The sequence below is a fragment of the Alosa pseudoharengus genome, unplaced genomic scaffold (genome assembly GCF_046254945.1).
Source record: "Alosa pseudoharengus isolate Yale_2024_CS ecotype anadromous, Long Island Sound unplaced genomic scaffold, YU_APseudo_1.1 YU_APseudo_1.1_scf_8, whole genome shotgun sequence".
Lineage (NCBI taxonomy): Eukaryota > Metazoa > Chordata > Actinopteri > Clupeiformes > Clupeidae > Alosa > Alosa pseudoharengus.
In genome coordinates this window covers 20,037,229-20,058,492 of record NW_027468870.1, presented here as the reverse complement: position 1 = coordinate 20,058,492, position 21,264 = coordinate 20,037,229, and the positions used below count along the sequence as shown (strand labels likewise).

The 21,264-nt window shown below is 46.9% G+C and overlaps 2 protein-coding genes across 4 annotated transcripts in view; both read right to left on the bottom strand.

Annotated features, from left to right (window-relative positions):
- Positions 1-267: 267 nt before the first annotated feature.
- LOC143112630 (uncharacterized) lies at positions 268-9,835 on the bottom strand. The gene is made up of 12 exons (XM_076274910.1): positions 9,699-9,835; positions 9,456-9,572; positions 8,402-8,956; positions 8,002-8,215; positions 6,976-7,869; positions 6,809-6,924; positions 6,694-6,705; positions 6,253-6,322; positions 4,072-5,946; positions 3,457-3,885; positions 2,968-3,330; positions 268-324 (listed from the first exon to the last, which is right to left on the bottom strand). The coding sequence occupies exons 1-12, from the start codon at positions 9,833-9,835 to the stop codon at positions 268-270; spliced, it is 4,839 nt and encodes a 1,612-aa protein (XP_076131025.1).
- A 7,090-nt stretch (positions 9,836-16,925) lies between these two features.
- The window catches only part of myo18aa (myosin XVIIIAa), a 95,114-nt gene continuing 90,775 nt past the window's right edge, over positions 16,926-21,264 (bottom strand). For 2 of the 3 annotated variants that reach the window (XM_076274864.1, XM_076274866.1), the window contains 2 exons: positions 19,539-20,976; positions 18,570-18,700 (listed from right to left, as the gene is read on the bottom strand). In XM_076274864.1, the coding sequence (XP_076130979.1) occupies positions 19,557-20,976 (1,420 nt within the window). In that variant the 3' untranslated portion in view covers positions 18,570-18,700; positions 19,539-19,556. Of the gene's footprint in view, positions 18,701-19,538; positions 20,977-21,264 lie in introns of all 3 variants that reach the window. The other variant, XM_076274865.1, reaches the window with a different exon arrangement.

Sequence of the window (21,264 nt, the reverse complement as noted above, 5' to 3'; positions counted from 1 at the left end):
ACACACACACACACACACACACACACAAACACACATGATGTAACTGGAGAATATCACAACAGATTCAGGCAGTGGCAATAAAATCATTACGAAAAAAAAAGAAAAAACAAGCTCTTCCTGTAATGTGTTGCTACACTCTTCTAAATAAACACTCTTACAAAACGAAACTCCTAATTTAAATGGAATCTTCTCTTCTATATCATCTTGCATAATGATCCATTAGCTGAACAATATGTCTCCCTGTTACCCTCCGACTCCGTGAGGCTCTTAATCGCCCGTCAGGCGAACCGTGACAACAGTCAGTCTCCACACCCCGGCGGCTCCCTGCGGAGGGCGGGGGGGGGTGGGGGCATACAGTGGGGATATCACCAGGGTATTTATTAGCCAGCCGGTAAGTGAATTTGTATTGACTGAGCTAGACAATGGGCTCATTAAAACACCATTAGCCACGGAGGGCCCGCTCTGTCTGCCGTCTCCAGCCTGGGGAGGACAGGCGGGGCAAGGCTGAGGCGTCTCGTCTGCGCCGTCTCGCTACGGGCTGCCACGCGCTCGTTAAGGAGGCCGTGTGGGAACGAGAGGAGAGCAGAGGAGCCCAGGGGATGAAGGAGAAGCAGCAGGATCGCCTCTGAACCTCATCTGGTCCAGCTCTGGCGCGAGTCCGTTCTGGATCCGCTGCCTGACAGGTGCTGCATTATTTATGCGATTCATTTTCCTGACCGGTGAGGTTGAGCTTTGGGGATTTGACCCGCATGTAATAAGACACCTGACACACACAGCACGGCCTTCGAGTCGTCGTGTCGATACCTGTCAGGCCGATGTTCTCAGTCGCACGTTATAGTAGAGAATGCAGCAGTCTGTCAGGGGTGTTTTATTATCGATTAATCGTCTCGGCTCCCATCATGCAATTTAACACCGAGACAGAGACAGAGACGAGACATAGACTACTGGGTATTTTAGTGGAATGACTGATTCTGAAGCGTCTACGTCCTCAGCAGTGGAATGCGGAGGTCTGTGGTTATGTCCACAGTGACTGCCCTCTCCCCGCGTCTCCATGTGAAAAGTCGATACCGTGTGACCTTACTTGGGTCTCTGTGGAGGCTGGGTGTTATTCTGTTCCACAAAAGTTTGATTCAGGAGCAACACTCTTTAAGTAGGAAGTGGGCACTTTTCAATCAAGCTTCTTTGAGTAATGGAAGCACAAGTACACACACACACACACACAGGGGTTAAAGTGGGCCGTAGCAGTCTGGAATGCAGTTACGCCACCTCATAAATTAATAAATAGATTGATTCATACCAACAATATAGAGTAATGATATTGTTTTAAAAAAAAGATCAGTTAATTTTTCAGTACACCGTCAAATTGCATCCTATCTCTTCTTCAGGATCACGGTGTTCAACAAATCAAAACGTAATATCACCCCCCTTTTCCCGCCTTCACAAACACGCGTTATCCCCCCTCTTGTCCCATCCCCGACGTTATGTTCTCACGGTTCTCCTGTCTGATTTGAGTGCATCTGTGCATGCAGATAAAGCCTCTGTGTTTACAGTTGCTGTTCTAGCCAGAGCAAGTGGATGTTGGAGTGGAGTTAAAGTCGAAGGCTAAGTACTGTAATTTTCAAATTCCACAATTTAAACTGTATGACAACAAATGCAACCAAAAGAAACAAGACTTTCATGGAGTGCTGAAATATACACTATTTTGATCATTTCTGAACTGTGAAACTCAGCAAATATGCTTTGTAGTTGTGAGCTTATTGCAGTATAATCATAACTATTCCACATGTGTGTACATGGTTCAAATTCTGAAGTGCAAAATGTAGGCTACAGCACTAATATTTCCATCCATAGATAAAAAATAAGCAAGTCCAACCTCTGAATTCTTTTTCAAAGTGCACCAGGTTGATGCATTTAAACATTAAAATATACAAACATTTCTTACAGGGGAGCATGCCCCCAGACCCCCGTAGGGGGACTTATGCCACAGTGCAGTTCTAAGTCTAGTGACGTCCCTGGTACAAATCAATATGGGAGCCATTTTGACTGGATGTGAAAATAGCCACAGAGCTACACAGACATGCTACCAATTCTTCTATTTCCACGCCACTATTCTATTATTTCTACACCACGATACTCAACATGTTGTCCCACGGTGAGTCATGTTTTCCCATGGCAAATCCCACTTTAAGCACTGCACATACACACACACAGGCACACACACACACACAAACACACACACAAGGACAGGCACGCACACATACGCACACACACACACACACACAGTAACAGGCACACACACACACATACTGAAGTGTGATTGTGTATGACCCAGAGCCATATAAAGGTACCTTTGATGGTAGGTATGACCTAATGAAAGCCAGTTGGAGGAGTTCTCATCCTTGTGCCAGCCTGAAGACCCATTAATCTAACGGCTATACATTACCCTATCACTAAAACCAGGATTCGTACACACACACACACACACACACACACACACACACACTCCCCTGGTCGTAGGAATTCTGGGCACTGAATACTTTCTTTGCATGCCATGTATGTTTATCATCTGCTGAGTGACTCATACATTTCAATGTCCAATGATTAAACATGTACTTTAATATTTGAAATAAGTTTATTGGTAAGAATAAATTGCCTTTAAATCTCTGTGTGTGTGTGTGTGTGTGTGTGTGTGTGTGTGTGTGTGTGTGTGTGTGTGTGTATGCGTGTGTGTGTTTAAAGACAGGAAATATGTGATGGTCTCACAAGGCTGGGCCAGTGGGTAAGCCATTCCATTGTCTCCTTGGATGGACAGGTCACTGTAGACAAGATGAAAACAGATATAAGTATTAATATAAGTGTAGTTACTGCAGCATCATCTCACACACACACACACACACACACACACACACACACACACACACACACACACACACACACACACACACACACACACACACACACACACACCTCTTTCCCCTTGTTCTTCCCGAAGCCCAGGCTCTTCTTAATCCACTTGACGAGTTTGGCAGGTTTGCTTTTCTTCTTCTGCTTCTCCTCCTCGATGATTGGCGGCTCCTCCTGCTTCTTCTCCTTCTCCTCCTCGGAGTTGGTGTCACCGTCTTCAGAGTCTGAGTCAGGAGGGAGGGCGTTCCACCTCCGCGTCATCTCCTCTGCCACCTTTCGCATCTGTGCCCTCTCTTGCTCCTTTTCCACCTGTCTCGCCTTCTCTTCCATCTCTCTCTTCTTTCTCTCCTCCTCTTTCAGCTTTTCCATCTCCATCTCTCTCCTCCTCTCCTCCTCTTTCTTCTTGGCTGACAGTTTAGCCTCCTTCTCATCCATCCAGAGATCGTCAGAGTCCATCTCACTTTCGCTGTCGACGTACTCCTCAGCACTGGACATCGAGGTGATGGTCTCAGCCCCCCTCAGCTTCACATCCACCACCTTTTGCATATGTGCCATCTCTCTCTCCTTTTCCACCTGTCTCGCCTTCTCTTCCATCTCTCTCTCCTTTTCTTCCTCTCTCATCTTCTTTTCAATCTCTCTCTTCTTTCTATAGTGTGTTGTGTCTATTGACCTGTTATTGTTTGTATTTGTCTCCTCTCTTACCTTCTCTTCAATCTTTTTCTTCCTCTTCTCCTCTTTTTCTTTCTCCTCAATCTCTTTCTTCTTCCTCTCCTCTTTTTCCTTCTCAATCTCTCTCTTCCTTCTCTCCTCCTCTGTTGCTTTCTCCTGAATCTGTTTCTTCTTTCTCTCCTGCTCTCTCATCATCTCTTCAGTTTCTCTATTCTTTCTCTCCTCTTTCTTCATTTCCATCTCTTTCCTATTTACCTCTTCTCTCAATCTCTCCATTTCCTCATCTTTCTTTCTCTCTTCTTCCATCTCCTCCTCTTTATTGTTGGCTGTCAGTTTAGTCCAGAGATGGTCAAAGGCCATCTCACTGTCGCTGTTGCCATCCTCCTCACCACTGGACATCCAGACCCACATCTCAGATGCCCCCCCCAGCTTCACCACTTCCACCACATTTCTCTTTCCTTCGTCCTCGTCTTTGTCCAGGTGAGCCTGCATCTGTGCCTTCTCTCGCTTCTTTTTCTCCTCCTCTCTCACCTTCTCCTCAATCTCTTTCTTCCTTCTCTCTTCTTTTTCCTCCTCCTCAATCTCTCTCTTCCTCCTCTCCTCCTCTCTCGCTTTCTCTTCCATCTTTCTTTTCCTTCTCTCCTCTTTTTCCTTCTCCTCAATCTCTTTTTTCCTTCTCTTCTCCTCTCTTGCTTTCTCCTCAATCTGTTTCTTCTTTCTCTCCTCCTCTCTCATCTTTTCTTCAATCTCTTTCTTCCTCCTCTCCTCTTTTTCCTTTTCCTCAATCTCTTTCTTCCTTCTCTCCTCTTTTTCCTTCTCCTCAATGTCTCTCTTCTTTCTGTCCTCCTCTCTTGCTTTCTCCTCAATCTGTTTCTTCTTTCTCTCCTCCTCTCTCGCTTTCTCCTCAATCTCTTTCTTCCTCCTCTCCTCTTTTTCCTTCTCCTCAATCTCTTTTTTCCTTCTCTCCTCCTCTCTTGCTTTCTCCTCAATCTCTCTCATCTTTCTCTCCTCCTCTTTCAGTCTTTCCATCTCCATCTCTCTCATCCTCTCCTCCTCTTTCTTCACCTCCATCTCTTTCCTTTTTACCTCTTCTCTCAGTCTCTCCATTTCCTCATCTTTCTTTTTCTCTTCTTCCACCTCCTCCTCTTTATTGTTGGCTGTCAGTTTAGTCCAGTGATGGTCAAAGGCCATCTCACTGTCGCTGTTGCCATCCTCCTCACCACTGGACATCCAGACCCACATCTCAGATGCCCCCCTCAGCTTCACCACTTCCACCACATTTCTCTTTCCTTCGTCCTCGTCTTTGTCCAGGTGAGCCTGCATCTGTGCCTTCTCTCGCTTCTTTTTCTCCTCCTCTCTCACCTTCTCCTCAATCTTTTTCTTCCTTCTCTCTTCTTTTTCCTCCTCCTCAATCTCTCTCTTCCTCCTCTCCTCCTCTCTTGCTTTCTCTTCAATCTCTCTTTTCCTCTCCTCTTTTTCCTTCTCCTCAATGTCTCTCTTCTTTTTGTCCTCCTCTCTTGCTTTCTCCTCAATCTGTTTCTTCTTTCTCTTCTCCTCTCTCACTTTCTCCTCAATCTCTTTCTTCCTCCTCTCCTCTTTGTCCTTCTCCTCAATCTCTTTTGTCCTTCTCTCCTCCTCTCTTGCTTTCTCCTCAATCTGTTTCTTCTTTCTCTCCTCCTCTCTCATCTTTTCTTCAATCTCTTTCTTCCTCCTCTCCTCTTTTTCCTTTTCCTCAATCTCTCTCTTCCTTCTCTCCTCCTCTCTCACCTTCTCCTCAATCTCTTTCTTCCTCCTCTCCTCTTTTTCCTTTTCCTCAATCTCTTTCTTCCTTCTCTCCTCTTTTTCCTTCTCCTCAATGTCTCTCTTCTTTCTGTCCTCCTCTCTTGCTTTCTCCTCAATCTGTTTCTTCTTTCTCTCCTCCTCTCTCGCTTTCTCCTCAATCTCTTTCTTCCTCCTCTCCTCTTTTTCCTTCTCCTCAATCTCTCTCTTCTTTGTCTCCTCCTCTCTTGCTTTCTCAATCTCTCTCCTCTTTTTCTCTTCCTCTCTCATCTTCTCTTCAATCTCTCTCTTCCTTCTCTCCTCCTCTCTCGCTTTCTCCTCAATCTCTTTCTTCTTCCTCTCCTCTTTTTCCTTTTCCTCAATCTCTCTCTTCCTCCTCTCCTCCTTTCTTGCTTTCTCCTGAATCTGTTTCTTTGTTTTCTCCTGCTCTCTTGCTTTCTCCTCAATCTCTCTCATCTTTCTCTCCTCCTCTTTCAGTCTTTCCATCTCCATCTCTCTCATCCTCTCCTCCTCTTTCTTCACCTCCATCTCTTTCCTTTTTACCTCTTCTCTCAGTCTCTCAATTTCTTCATCTTTCTTTCTCTCTTCTTCCACCTCCTCCTCTTTATTGTTGGCTGACAGTTTAGTCCAGAGATGGTCAAAGGCCATCTCACTTTCGCTGTTGCCATCCTCCTCATCACTGGACATCCAGACCCACATCTCAGATGCCCCCCCCAGCTTCACCACTTCCACCACATTTCTCTTTCCTTCGTTCTCGTCTTTGTCCAGGTGAGCCTGCATCTTCTCTCTCTCCTGCTTGGTTGCCATCTCTACCTCCATCTCTTCCTTTCTTACTCCATTGCTCTCTTCCTGGAGTTTTTCCGCTTCATCTTTCTCCATTTCTTCACTCAGGGTTGCCACCTCTCTCTTTCCATCCTCCTTTTTGTTCAGTTCAGCCTGCATCTTTTCTTTCTCCTCCCTCTGTTTCTTCCTGGCTGCTAGAATGACCTCCTTCTCCTCCTCGTCCATCCAGACATCATCCGAGTCAGTGTCGCTTTCGCTGTTGTCGTACTCCTTCTCATCACTGGACGTCCAGGTGATATTCTCGGCAGCCCTCCTCAACTCCTCTCTTTCTTTCTGTCTCAACTCCTCTCTCTCGCTCTCCTGCTTGACTGCCATCGTTCTCTTCATCTCTTCCTTTCTCACTTCCTCACTCTCTTCCTGGAGATTTTCCTCTCCCTCTTTCTCTGGCTCACTCAGGGTGGCCATCTCCACCTCTCTCTTTCCATCCTCCTTTTTGTTTAGTTCAGCCTGCATCTTCTCTCTCTCCTCCTGCTGTTTCTTCCTGGCTGCTAGAATGACCTCCTTCTCCTCCTCGTCCATCCAGACATCATCCGAGTCAGTGTCGCTTTCGCTGTTGTCGTACTCCTTCTCATCACTGGACGTCCAGGTGATATTCTCGGCAGCCCTCCTCAACTCTTCTTTCTCTCTCTGTCTCAACTCCTCTCTCTCTCTCTGTCTCAACTCCTCTCTCTCTTTCTCCTGCTTGACTGCCATCTCTCTCTTCATCTCTTCCTTTCTCACTTCCTCACTCTCTTCCTGGAGATTTTCCTCTCCCTCTTTCTCTGGCTCACTCAGGGTGGCCATCTCCACCTCTCTCTTTCCATCCTCTTCCTTCTCCTCAATCTCTCTCTTCTTTGTCTCCTCCTCTCTTGCTTTCTCAATCTGTCTCTTCTTTCTCTCTTCCTCTCTCATCTTCTCTTCAATCTCTCTCTTCCTTCTCTCCTCCTCTCTCACCTTCTCCTCAATCTCTCTCTTCCTTTTCTCCTCCTCTCTCGCTTTCTCCTCAATCTCTTTCTTCCTCCTCTCCTCTTTTTCCTTCTCCTCAATCTCTTTTTTCCTTCTCTCATCCTCTCTTGCTTTCTCCTCAATCTCTCTCATCTTTCTCTCCTCCTCTTTCAGTCTTTCCATCTCCATGTCTCTCATCCTTTCCTCCTCTTTCTTCACCTCCATCTCTTTCCTTTTTACCTCTTCTCTCAGTCTCTCCATTTCCTCATCTTTCTTTCTCTCTTCTTCCATCTCCTCCTCTTTATTGTTGGCTGACAGTTTAGTCCAGTGATGGTCAAAGGCCATCTCACTTTCGCTGTTGCCATCCTCCTCATCACTGGACATCCAGACCCACATCTCAGATGCCCCCCCCAGCTTCACCACTTCCACCACATTTCTCTTTCCTTCGTTCTCGTCTTTGTCCAGGTGAGCCTGCATCTTCTCTCTCTCCTGCTTGGTTGCCATCTCTACCTCCATCTCTTCCTTTCTTACTCCATTGCTCTCTTCCTGGAGTTTTTCCGCTTCATCTTTCTCCATTTCTTCACTCAGGGTTGCCACCTCTCTCTTTCCATCCTCCTTTTTGTTCAGTTCAGCCTGCATCTTTTCTCTCTCCTCCCTCTGTTTCTTCCTGGCTGCTAGAATGACCTCCTTCTCCTCCTCGTCCATCCAGACATCATCCGAGTCAGTGTCGCTTTCGCTGTTGTCGTACTCCTTCTCATCACTGGACGTCCAGGTGATATTCTCGGCAGCCCTCCTCAACTCTTCTTTCTCTCTCTGTCTCAACTCCTCTCTCTCTTTCTCCTGCTTGACTGCCATCTCTCTCTTAATCTCTTCCTCTCTCACTTCCTTGCTCTCATCCTGGAGATTTTCCTCTCCCTCTTTCTCTGGCTCACTCAGGGTGGCCATCTCCACCTCTCTCTTTCCATCCTCCTTTTTGTTCAGTTCAGCCTGCATCTTCTCTCTCTCCTCCTGCTGTTTCTTCCTGGCTGCTAGAATGACCTCCTCCTCCTCCTCGTCCATCCAGACATCATCTGAGTCAGAGTCCTCCTTCTCATCGCTGGATGTCCAGGTGATGTTCTCAGCAACCCTCCTCAACTCCTCTCTCTCTCTCTGCCTCAACTCCTCTCTCTCACTCTGTCTCAACTCCTCCAACTCTCTCTCCTCCTCGGCTGCCACCTCTCTCTTCATCTCCATCTCTCTCATGTCCTCCTTCTCTCCCTGGAGTTCATCCACTTTTTCAAACCTTTGTTTCTGCTTGAGATGATCAACCTCTTTGGTCCTGTTCTCCTCCTCGGACTGCTCCCTCTCCCTCCTGACCAACTCCTCCCTCACTCTCTGTGCCTCCTCCTGCAGCCGAACTCTCTGCTGGTCACGGAGCTGAGCTTCAAGATTATCAGCTTGGCTTGACTGCTCCCTCTCCCTCCTGACCAACTCCTCCCTCACTCTCTGCGCCTCCTGTAGCCGAACTCTCTCCTGGGCACGGAGCTGAGCTTCAAGATTATCAGCTTGGCTTGACTGCTCCCTCTCCCTCCTGACCAACTCCTCCCTCACTCTCTGCGCCTCCTGCAGCCGAACTCTCTCCTGGGCACGGAGCTGAGTTTCGAGATGATCAGGTAGGCTTGACCTCTCCGGAACACGTCTCTGCGGAATTCGCTGTTGCAAGTGTCTCAGTTCTTCGTCCAACCATCCAATCATCCTCATACTGCGCTCCATCCGCCCTCTGTCCAGTTCCCTCCATCTTTCCTGGTCCCTCCTACACTGAGCCTGTAGTTGCTGGACCATGGGGTTCTTGGAAGGCCTGAAAAATTAAGAGCCTCGTATCATTTCTGGATTTTGACATGAAGTCAGTTCAACTGTAATTCACATATTGTGTACTCATGTGAAAACAATGCTGCTTTTTATGCTACTACTGTACATGTGTCCCTCCCGAGCATCCTTACACACCTTGTTTGAATATAATGATAAACAATCAGACACTGCTAAAAGGTCAACTGTATTTAAACCCAGCATATTCCTATAGGATTTTTCTGAAGTCCCAAATGATGAGCTGTAAAGTATATTAAAGGTACAGTATTAAACAGTAAAGAGCCACATGGCTAACTTACTCTCTCAGTGGTACCGTCTCATAGGACGCTGGGTCTGGACCGATGGTCAGCATGAGGTGATACATTTCCCTGAGTGTGCTCAAACTCCTCACTCTCTCCTGCACGGCTCTCTCCCTCTCCCTCTCCTCCTGCTCTCTCCTCTCTGCGACCAGTCTCTCCTGAACCACCGTCATCTGGCGCAGCTCCTCCAACCTCCAGTCGCTCTCCTCCAGCTTCCTGTCCAGCTCCCTCATGTCCTTCTCCAGCTCGCTCCTGTCAGGGAGCCGTGGCCTCATAGTCAGGCTCAGGTTTGGTCTTCTCTCCTGGGTCCTACAATGCACCAAGTTGAATATTGTTCTTTAACAAATAAAATTAAAGAATAAAATAAAACAAAGAAATTATAAGATAAATCAATAAAATCTGTTTGATGAACACCTGCCCAGGTGTCATACCCACCTGTCCAGGCTTGTGTAGAAGCCATTTATCATGTAGCCCCTGAGGCGACGCTCCTGTGGGATCATGTATGCCGTTGACCCGGCCACCATCAGGAGACGGTCCACACGCCCAGCCTCCGCCCCTCCTCCCTCCGTCATCTCCAAGCTCCTCGTGTCCACTCTGGATTACTCTGATATGGTTCGTATCTGTAACACAATTCTGTTGAAGAGATACATTGGGTGAGAATGGCTTTATCTGGACACACTGTCCGGTGACAATTGGCCAATCACAGATTTCCCTACTGACCTGCACTCTTCAGTTGTCCAAGGTAAAATGAAGGCTTGTTGAGCTTTTGACATCTATTATAAAAGGTTGCCATAGTCACTATGATGTCACCAGAAATTTGTAGCATTCACTATTATGACATCAAAACCAGTAAGAGTTTTAGCACTAGGTTGCAAAGATTCTAGAACTAAGCCAAGCTCCATTGTTAAAATATTTGAAGTCAAGTCAAGTCAATTTATTTTATAGCACATTTAAAAGCAACAGCATTGCACCAGTGCTTTAGTGCTTTACATAAAAATAATTAAATAATATTAATAATAATAATAATAATAATAATAATAATTAAAAATATTAATAGGCTAAGTAAGGAAAATAACAAACTTAAAAACTCAAAGATAACAACAGATGACCCTTGTAATAATATTAATGAACATAAAAAACAAACAAAAGAAAAAAAATGATTGAGGTTAATGTTAGTGTCAATTTATTTATAAAGCACATTTAAAAAGCAGTTGACCAAAGTGATCTAAAAATAAAAAATAAAATAATATAAAGTAGATTCTAAATTAAAATCGTAATAAATTAAGCAGTTATCAAATATATAAAAAATAACAAACAGAAAACAGTTAAAAGCTTTAGGTGGCGATGACACTGGCCAGAGGGCAGCGGCAGATTTATAGTTTTATATGGTTCGGCAGCGGAAAGGTGGCAGCTGAGCCTGAGCGTTGAACTTTCAAAGCGTAACGCGTATTAGAGCATTGCGTTCAGACCAGGTGGTAGACACCAATTCATGGACGGGCATTACATTTACATTACAAGGCGGGCACAAATTGATCACTGTTGCAGGAACTTAAATTGATCACGGTAGTTTAAGATAGGCCATTTATAGACACTGGGGTAACACCAGTTACCCCATTCAATTCAAACAGATATCTAGTGCCAAAAATGACCGAAGTGTGGCTTAGGCTATTTTCTATGACATGCTTACACTTGACAAAACATTTAAATATGAAAATGTAGATGTTTGGGATAGCCTTTAACCTATTGTTGTAAAATGGTGCAGCTCCTTTAAGACAGCCCCGTGCGCAGGGATGGGGAGATAAAGTGAGAGGGGGTGTGTTTAGAACTGAGATGTGTGTGGAGAAAGAAGACGTGCTGTTGAGACTAGAGCAGGGGTGTCAAACATACGGCCCGCTGCCGGATGCGCCCGCTAGATGGTTTAATCCGGCCCAGACTTGTAGAGAATACATTTCTGACGATGTCAAAAAATAAATAAAAAATCTCTAGCCCATTCCTGTGAGGAGTTATGAATTTTCAAAAAAATAACCGAAATGCTCAATTCAGCCGCTAGGCGCAGCCAAAAAACCCAAAAAAAGTTTGGAGTTGACTGGTCCTGTGCTGTCAGTTTGGCTACATTGTCGGGAGAAAAGCAGGCGTTGCGACAAAATTCAGAGACAAAGTGCAGAATGCAAACGGAGGACAAGATGTTTGGGCATTTTATTGTATTTTGCACCAGGAAGTGTTGTGTTGTAAAACACTAAACTTGGATCATATTAAAGTGTGGTTGTGCAAACTGTAAATTTAATCAGGTCGCGAGGTCTGACTCACCGTCAGTTTGACTGTTTTCTTAGTGATAATGGCATTCTGTCTGGCTTACCATACCACGCTGTAGTACGGTGGTTAAGCCGAGGTGCCGTACTCAAGCGTTTCTTTGAACTACGAGAGGAAATTGGACAGTTCTTGGAGAAAAAAGGCAGACCAGTAGCAATTTAAATGGCCGGAATGGGTGCAGGATCTGGCCTTTATGGTGGATAGCCTATTACACAATACCGCCACCTAGCCTACAAAATTATTTGATCTGATGTAACCTAATCGTATCAGTTGATCGTATTGCTCATGCACTGCTAACTTATGTTTGTTAAATTCATTTTATTTTTCATACATTTGCACATTTACATTTTTAAGGCAGGATGTTAACTTTCTTCGTAGCTCACTTGAGTTTAGTGTGGTGAGTTGGTTCAGGTGGTCAGATGTAAAAATGTAGGCCTATCCACTCAACTATAAAAATAAACCAGTTGTTTATGAGTGAAATGCATTTTATTTCAATTTCATTGGCCTCTCTGAATAAATGTGTAATAATCTAATATATCCCTTGTGATTGTGTAGGCTACAAATGTAGGCTGAAGGGTAAAGCATAGCCTACTGAAAAAAACTAAGCTGGAGATTTGGAGTTGTCAAAGAATGTTTTGCAATTATTTCACTGGTCCGGCCCACTTGAGATCAGATGGGCTGTATGTGGCCCCTGAACCAAAATGAGTTTGACACCCCTGGACTAGAGCAAGTCACATTCAAAATAATGCAAACAATAAATCCGCAGACTAAACCGAAATCCTCATTAATTTGCTAACCACTTTCAGATAGAGCTAGAGGGAGTTAGCCCCGAAGTTATGGGTAACTGGAGTGGTAACATTACATGAAGCTCCCCTATGTTCTCCGACTAGGTCAAAAGAAAAAACAGTAACAGAAACTACTACTACTACTATATACGATATGAGACATAGCCTACCTGCGAGCCGAAGTGAGTAGGCTAAACTGCGCCACTAAAACCTCATCTCCATGAAGGTGATAAGCTATTAAGGCTTAGCTAATGTTTCTGATTGATAGGCTATGGAATAATACAGATTTTATAAGTTTTATTTGCTACTTGCTATATTGACAAACCTAAAGGCCTACATTAAAGGAACCGTATGTAAGAATGTATTTCAATTAATCATAAAATGGCCCTGATATGTCACTAGACATTGAGAAATCATGTTCATTTCAAATACTTATATCACTGACAACAGTAGTCCGGTCAGGATATTGTCATTTAAAAAGTGTAGTTGCAGCCCTCAACTGATGTTGATGTTGTCATGTTGTGTTTTGGCCTGATGCGCCACCCTCTACCTATCTAATAATCACAAAGTCAGTAGTGTTTCGGCATCCGGGATGCCAGCTCTGCCAGTCAGGAGGGAGGGGTAGGGGATACACCGCTCTACAGTAATTTGAAAGTGATTGCAGTACCAGTTTTGGCTACAATCTTACATACGGTTCCTTTAAATTAGTGTTCAAAATCAGTCCATGGGATTGGAGAAGTGGGGTTAGTTGGTGCAGCCAAGCTCGTCCAGGACGGGCACAGATGACGTCCAGGATGGGCCCAGCCCCCCATGACGCCGGGACTGGTTGTGTTACGCTTGCCACTGCCGCTTGCTGCTGACCAGTGTTGATCCCCGCCTTTAGCTTGCTGCCAGGTTGCTCTTGGTTGAGGTAATGTCCCAAAGATTTTTGTTGTGCTTGCCACTGGACCAGGCTCAGTGCAAAATACCTATAAACCACGCTGCAGTCAACGTTCAACATAGGGATTACACTGGCAAGCGGCAGGTTTCCTATTGTTCTCTATGGTTCAGCAGCGGAACCATGTGAGCCCTCCTATAGAGTAGAAATTGGGATTTGAGGTGTTCGAAGAGAGAGGCGTCCCTGAGAGATGCATTTCTTTGTGTCTCTGTAGAGGAAGAGCAGCCATATACTCTTCCACATGTCGCCATGGTGCTGCAGACCTGACTGACGCCTGCATGGCCTCTGTGTTTACTATAGTGTGTGTCTGCCAGAGGGGCCACTTAACGTCACTGTGCTTTCTTTCTCTCTCACTCTCCCTCTCACTGTGGGGGGATAACAGCCATTCACCGCATGTTGCAATTGCACTGATGTGACACCACCTGTGTTGCCTCTGGGAACAGTCATAGTGTGTGTGTGTGTGTGTGTGTGTGTGTGTGCCACTTGAGAAATCAGTCATCACTGTGCCATCATTCTCTCTCTCAGCCATTTTCTGCATATTGCAGTGGCACTGACGTGAAGCCACCTGTGTTACGTATGGGACTAGTTAGTCGTGTGTGTGTGTGCCAGTAGAGACACTTGAGACCAGTCATCACTGTGCGTTTTCTTTGTCTCTGTAGAGCCCTTTGTGGAATGGAATGTGGAGTGGAATGTGGAATCCTTTCACTTGCCATTTCAGGCATATTGCAGCGGTGCTGTCGTGAAGCCACCTGTGTGCGGTGTGTGTGTGTGTGTGTGTGCGCGCGCATAGTGTTTTCTCTCCCACCGTCTCTTTCAGGCATGCAGGAAATCCGTGTGTGGAAGTATACCCTAAAAGTTAATCAAGGGAACTCGATTTAGCTGTGGGGGCAATTCCCACCCAAGTGCACTCCGTAACCGAGGTGGAGTGGGTAGGGACCAGTTTGGAAAGGCCCCGAGTCTCAGTTTCTCTGGTAGCTTCAGTGAGAGTACAAATAGCTGGGATAGATTACTCCAAATTGTGTGCGCAGGTGGAGAGCTTCACATTTGTGCATATGTAGCTTGCGTTGTGTGCACTCGCCTGGACTTGAACAGCAGCACCTCAGATCGGAAGTCGATCGTGTTTGCATTGCAATCAAGCGAATCGGCGCTCATCTTCTTCAAACCTAGAGGGACTGTCAGAAACATGATTGTTTATCACAGGTTTGTAGGCCTCCTTGAAATACAGCAGCCCTACTGCAGGCAGTGGTACAGAGGTCATTTAGGGGTCATTCAGAGGCCCTAGACTGGAACACAACATCGCTCTCACAGCACGTCACATCCACCCTCTTTAGTCTGGGAGCAGCTCTTTCAGCTGTGTGTGATAATGCTCCACCACAGGATAAGAAAAACATACACTTATAAAGCGGCGCTTTATTGGGGAAACAGCCCTGTGGCACTCTCCTGCATGTGTATGCAGCTCCTGTCTTCTCCAGCCCTGCTAGAGAGAGAGAGAGAGAGAGAGAGAGAGAGAGAGAGAGAGAGAGAGAGAGAAAGAGAGAGAGAGAGAAACGTAAACAGTGTTAGAAGTGTCCCAAAGCCTTGTACCCGCCCACAGAGTCAGTCAGTGGTGCGCCTCTCATTAGACTGGAAATGATATATGCAGACAACAAAGGCAACACGAGCGCTGCGCTCACTCTCATGCTTTCTCTTTCCCCCTCTTTCTCTCTCACACACACACAGGTTCTCCCTCTCACACACACACAGGCTCTCTCTCTCTCTCTCTCACACACTCTCTCTCTCTTGTGTACACTCACAAACACTCCCTGTCTTTCTTCTTGTCTTGCTCACCCTGTTCTCTCTCTCACACCATTTCCCTCTCTCTCCCTCTTTGTCCTTCTCTCTCTCTGTCTGCTCCACCTCTGCACATCTCCTGTTGTCTCCTCCTCTCTCTCCTTCTCTCTTTGCACATCTCCTGTTGTCTCCTCTCTCTCGCTCTCTCTTTGCACGTCTCTTGTTGTCTCCTCCTCTCTCTCTCTCCTTCTCTCTCTGCACGTCTCTTGTTGTCTCCTCCTCTCGCTCTCTCTCCTCTCTCTGCACGTCTCCTGTCGTCTCCTCCTCTCTCTCTCTCCTTCTCTCTCTGCACGTCTCTTGTTGTCTCCTCCTCTCTCGCTCTCTCTCCTCTCTCTGCACGTCTCCTGTCGTCTCCTCTCTCGCTCTCTCTCTCCCCTGCTCCACCTCTGCACGTCTCGTGTCTGCATTGCAAATGAGCGCTGGCTGCTGCGGTGTCTTCAGCTCGTCCCCATAGGCAGCTCCTCAGCCCTTCCAATCAAAACAATATTGACAGAGTGGCAGCTCCAGGCTCACACACACACACACACACACTTCAATGCCAATGAGGTCTTTGTGTTTTCCACACAAAAAAACCCTCTCAAGAGCATCATCCACAGGGGCCCTCTATGCAATGGCACTCACACACACAGGGCGTGGGAGTTCTCATCACAAACACCAATGCTGATGAGGTGTGTGTTTGTGTTTTCCACACAAAAAACCCTCTCAAGAGCATCACCCACACACACACACAGCAAATACTGATGACTGGAGTCAAAGGAGAGAAAAGAAAGGACACAAACATAAAGGATTAAATACAATGAATTATGAAATATCAAAGATCCATTGATGAGAAAAAGCTGCAAAACCAATTGAGGTTTTTAGAGTGACACTTCAAAGGACCAACATATGCTGTTCATTCCTAGAATACAGTATGTCTCCTTGGGCTGGAAAACACAGTTGCTATATTCCCTTTGTTAGTTTTCACTTTATCTTAAACACCAGCTACAGTTAGGCTAAACAAAGGACTGTTACCTCCAAATGGCGTTTGCCGTTGGAGACACCTTTGTGTGTCCTGCGTGCTTGATCGATACAATCCCACATGCTCCACATGCACAATCCCACATGCTCCTGCAGTGGAAAGTCCATTCTTCTGAGTGTATGTTCTTCAAATCAGTGAGGGGAGCACTGAGGGGTTAGGTGCCTTGCTCAAGGCGGTCGGGTTTCGAACCGGCAACCCTCTGGTTACAAGTCCGAAGCGCTAACCAGTAGGCCACGGCTGCCTCACTACATAACTTTGATTGACTGACGTATTATTACAACTCAAACCATGAATGAAGAATATAATCTGATGCAGAAGCCAAAACAATAACTAAGCTCCTCCTTAAGCACTGGTAATAACATAGTACACTGACATTTTTTTTGTCTTTATTTGAAATCTACTGTACACAAAACTGCTACCCCTAGAAATGCATATAGGCCTAAACGCATAGGGGAACAGGTATGCATGCAAGTCCTAGGGAAACAAACGCGAAAACACACAGAAAACGATGCCAAGAAGACTGGGGTGCAAGCTGCAAGCTGCAAGTGCAAACACACCACTGTTCTGTCATGTGAAATGAAAAAAACTTCTCATTAGCAATTAATACCATTTGCGCCCACACACACACACACACACACACAGGGACATCTGCAAATATCAGACAAGCATACCAAATCCAAATTATGCAGGTGTTATAACAAGTGTGCAGGTGCACAAATAAAAAACGCTCCTTGTGTTACACCTTTTCAGTGTTTTAGCACATTCACCAACAGTTTGAGGGAGGGTTTGACATTCTTTAATTATCAAGGCCAGAATATGAAAGCATCTCAGGTGAATCTCTTAATTCATATCAGCTCTGCTACCAGCCAGCACCAAACCAACCAACTATATATGAGTTTAGGGAAATTACAAAACAGCAAGCAATTAGGGCTTGAAGAAAGTGCACCAAGCCAGTGATTACTCAGGAAAATCTTATTAAGAACCAGAGGAGAGAATAAATCAATGCAGAGCACCACAATTCCAAATAGCAAATATATTTCATTTTGGACATAACAAAGAAATGCAATTAACAAACAAGGAAATTGAAGGGAACAAAACAAAAAAAACACACAAAAGCAAAGCAACAGGTTCAGATCCTAATGTTTCCATATCTTAATTTAAAAATTCACTGATTCAAGGCATTGATCACAGAGCATATATTCCCAGCAGGGCTATTTTCCAAAACAGAGTATGCTTTCAAAACATATGTATTATATTTCTGGGGTTTATTTATTTTATTTCACCCATAGACACAAGCATTAACAAATAATGCCTGTGTATCAAAGCCCATATACACTAAAGGAGATTAGGAGGTTTGACAGTGTGTGTGTGTGTGTGTGTGTGTGTGTGTGTGTGTGTGTGTGTGTGTGTGTGTGTGTAGGTTTGGTTGCTACAGCAATCTTTCAACCAATACACAGATTTAACACACAAGAAGCAATAAAACTGTTAAAATTTAATGTAAAGTTTTGTGCAATTCATATCCCTCTTTTCAGCTTTTCATGGACACACCACTGGACTGTGGGTAAGGCCTTGTGCCTGCAGGACTGTGTGTGTGTGTGTGTGTGTGTGTGTGTTTAAGAAGCCATGATCTCATAGTCCTGTGTAAAGTCAATCATTGGAGAAGGATTTACTCAACAGTCAACATGTTGCTCCATGCTGTTGTAGCATTCACTCTGCGCCCAGGTGATATGAGGTATGCATTAAGTACCAGTAGGTGACCAATAGGGGGCGTTTAGCTTAAGGGCTTCTCTGCATTGGGCAGAGAGTTAGTGGACATCTCACCACTGGCAGTCCCAGTGACGGTGATTGGGGGATTCCTACAGAGCTCTCTCTGATACCATCTCTGATACACAGAGTTCATAATGGATCTCAACATGACCAATCGGATGTTTCTGAGGGCGCTGACTTTCTGGTATTCTCGTGGTGGATTGTGGAGAGGATACTTAGGTCCTCATAATCTCATGATCTGATCAATGTCCAAAACATATTGCACAAATCTCTAGTGACTCTGCATTCCAGTTGTACAAGCAGCGGCTCTTAACTAAACAATTCAGAGCTCCCTAAACCGGCCATCCCTCCTCACATACAAACACACACACACACACACACACACAAACAACAGAAACACAACACACACACACACACAACACACAAAACACACACACACACACACACACACACACACACACACACACACACACACACACTCACAACAAAAACATAAATACACACACACACACATTCAGCTATGAGTGAAACCTAATGGTGAGGAGACAGCCATGGCCTTCAATCATGTCACTGCAGACAACTTCACGCAAGGAGCGTCTCTGTGTTTGTTTGTGTGTGTGTTTGTTTGTTTTGTGCAGCAGGTCACGCTGCAGTCTCTGAGGGCTTGTCGGGGTCGTGGTCACCGTCGTGGAGGAGGGTCTGTTGGGAGGGCTCGGCACTGGGGGGTTCCTCCTCTGTGATGTCATCGTCAGCACGGGGGGTAGAAAAATGCCTGCGATACAGCGGGGGGCTGAGGGGGAGAGAGAGAGAGAGAGAGAGAGAGAGAGAGAGAGAGAGAGAGAGATGGAGGGGGTGGAGAGGGTGGGAGAGAGATGGAGAGAGAGGGAGGGGAGAGGGTGGGAGAGAATGAGATGGAGAGGGGGTGGAGAGGGAAGGGGAGAGAAAGAGAGAGATGAACAGAGGTAGAGCGAGGGAGAGGAGAAAGAGAGAGATGGAGAGAGGAGTTTCTGTTAGTACAACAGCATTACTGGCTGGGCAGTTACAACGGTCAGTCAGCATCATGTGAACATCACAAAACCCATGCTCGTTACTGCGCTACAGGAAATGGTCCTGAAATCAACTCAGCTCTACCTCATGGATGTAGCAAAAGAGTTGAACAGGCGATTAACACTCTAAGCAATGTCCTAATTCCAGTCCGAGTAGAAAGTAAAGACTAAGGCAAATGTTAATCACGTAATGGATTAGGTTGGTGTTAGAACATTTCAAATCCATGAGGCCACACAGGTCAACAACATTCTTGTCAGAGTGAAGAGAGTGTTTCACACAACCCATGCTCATCAATGGAAAAGACACAGTGTTAAAGTCATCGGAAGTACTGAAGTCAAGCTCACGGACAACGCAAAAACGTTCCACGAAAGCACTAGCATTCCTCACAGGACCATAATGCAGTGCGACTAAACTTTAGTTAGTACTAATGTGACTGTTAAAACATGCTGGGCGTTAGGTCAGAGTTTAAAGGTTTCAAATCAGTAAGGCCCAAAGTGGTCCTTGTGATGCGGTCCACAGGCACAGTCCACTGCTGGGTTAAGGTCACTCCATGCTCTCACACGGTTCTCAGGCTTCATCACCTCTGATCTAGCGTTTCCTTAGTCACTATCTGGCTTGTACAGGTACTTCATCACTATGTTGTCCATCTTCTTCTGCTTCTTCTTCTCCTCCTTCTTACTCAGGGGGCGTTCGGGAGCAGCGTCGTCCAGTCCATCGTCATGCGACTCGTCGCCTCTGCGACCAGGTCCCTTCTTCACGCTGCTGGAACTTCGGTACGAGACGGCGGAACAGGCGCTGGACGAGCTGGACTCTGACGATTCCGACTCGGAGGACGACTTGCTTTTCCTGGAGCTCTTCCTGGACGACTTCTTGCCCTTCCTCCGCGAGCCTCCTCCTCCGCCGCCGCGGCGGTGGTGACGGTCTTCCTCGGAGGAGCTCTCCGACTCGGACGCGCGGCTCTTCTTCTTGGCCTTGTGGCGGCCGCTGCGCGAGCTCATGGTGCTGGAGGGCCGGCCGTAGTCCAGCGCCGAGCCCGAAGCCGAGCGACGCACGCTGGACACGCTGCGGCCCAGACACTCGTCCGCGTCCGCCACTCCGGCCTCGTTCTCCTCCTCCTCGCCGTCCGAGTCCTTCAGGCTGCGGCGCTTGAATTTGATTGGCTTGAAGCTCAGCACCTCGTTGATGGCCTTCTCCAGATCGGGGTCCAGGTAGTTGCGGTGGCTGACGGACTTGACGTCGCCGGTGTCGCCCGCCGCTGTGGAGGCAGCGTCTTCGGAGGAGCGGCCCGGCGTGGAGAGGCTGCGGCCCAGCGAGCGGACCGAGGAGGACACGCCTCCCTCGCTGTACGCCACGCTCAGGCGGTCGTCGTCATCGTCGTCGTCCAGGCGGAGGCCGAACTCGCTCAGACGGCTGCTGCGCGCGAGAGAGACGCGGGAGTCGGCGAGGCTGACGCTCCCGGGGCTGCGAGAGCCGGCGCCGCCGGCCCTGCGGCTCAGCGTGGGGCTATCGTCCATCCAGGAGCCGCTCCGCCGCACGCTGTAGCCGCTCACGCTCGACTTCACGTCGTCGTCGTCATCGTCCTGGTCCATCCCGCGGCGCGTCGACATGCGGCTCGGGCCCAGCGACGACACGCTGGACTCCTTATCGAACTCTGGGCTGCTTCGTGACGTCCAGCGCCGGTCCAGACCCTTCCTCGCCCGGCTGGTCGCCTCCGAGTACGCCTGTGAGATGACCGAGCCTCGGTCGTCCATGTCGTCGCCAGGCTTGTCAGGCTTGGACTTGGCCTTGCGCAGCGAGGAGCGGTCAATCGTGTCCGACTGATCCTTCAGGGTGCTGAAGAGGGAGCTCTCGTCTCCCGTGCCCCCGATGGAGTCCTTCAGGTTGGAGCGCTTCCTGTAGCTCAGAGAGCTCATGACGGTCGCCGAGCGGTCCAGCTCTTTGGCCTCCTTCACGGACTCCGTCCCCTCCTTACCTTCCAGGCCCTCTTTCCCTTCCTTAGCGTCCACATTAACAGCATATCTGATGGGGCACGCACCAGAGTGGACGAACGGGGGGGGGGAACAACGTCCAGACAGAAGAGAAAAATGGCAGATTAAAGTAGGAAGATGCTGAGAGAATGAAAGACGTGTAAAGAGGGACTTTTAATTTGAAAGACAGATGAGGCAGAAACAGAGAAAATGTATTCTGTATTAAAGGAATTCAATACAAGATCCCTTCTTTCTGACTGAATACAAAAGCATTTGCAATCACCTGGACTGAACTATAGCCCCCTATCCCATGTGCTTATAGTCCAGAACAAAGAGCCCA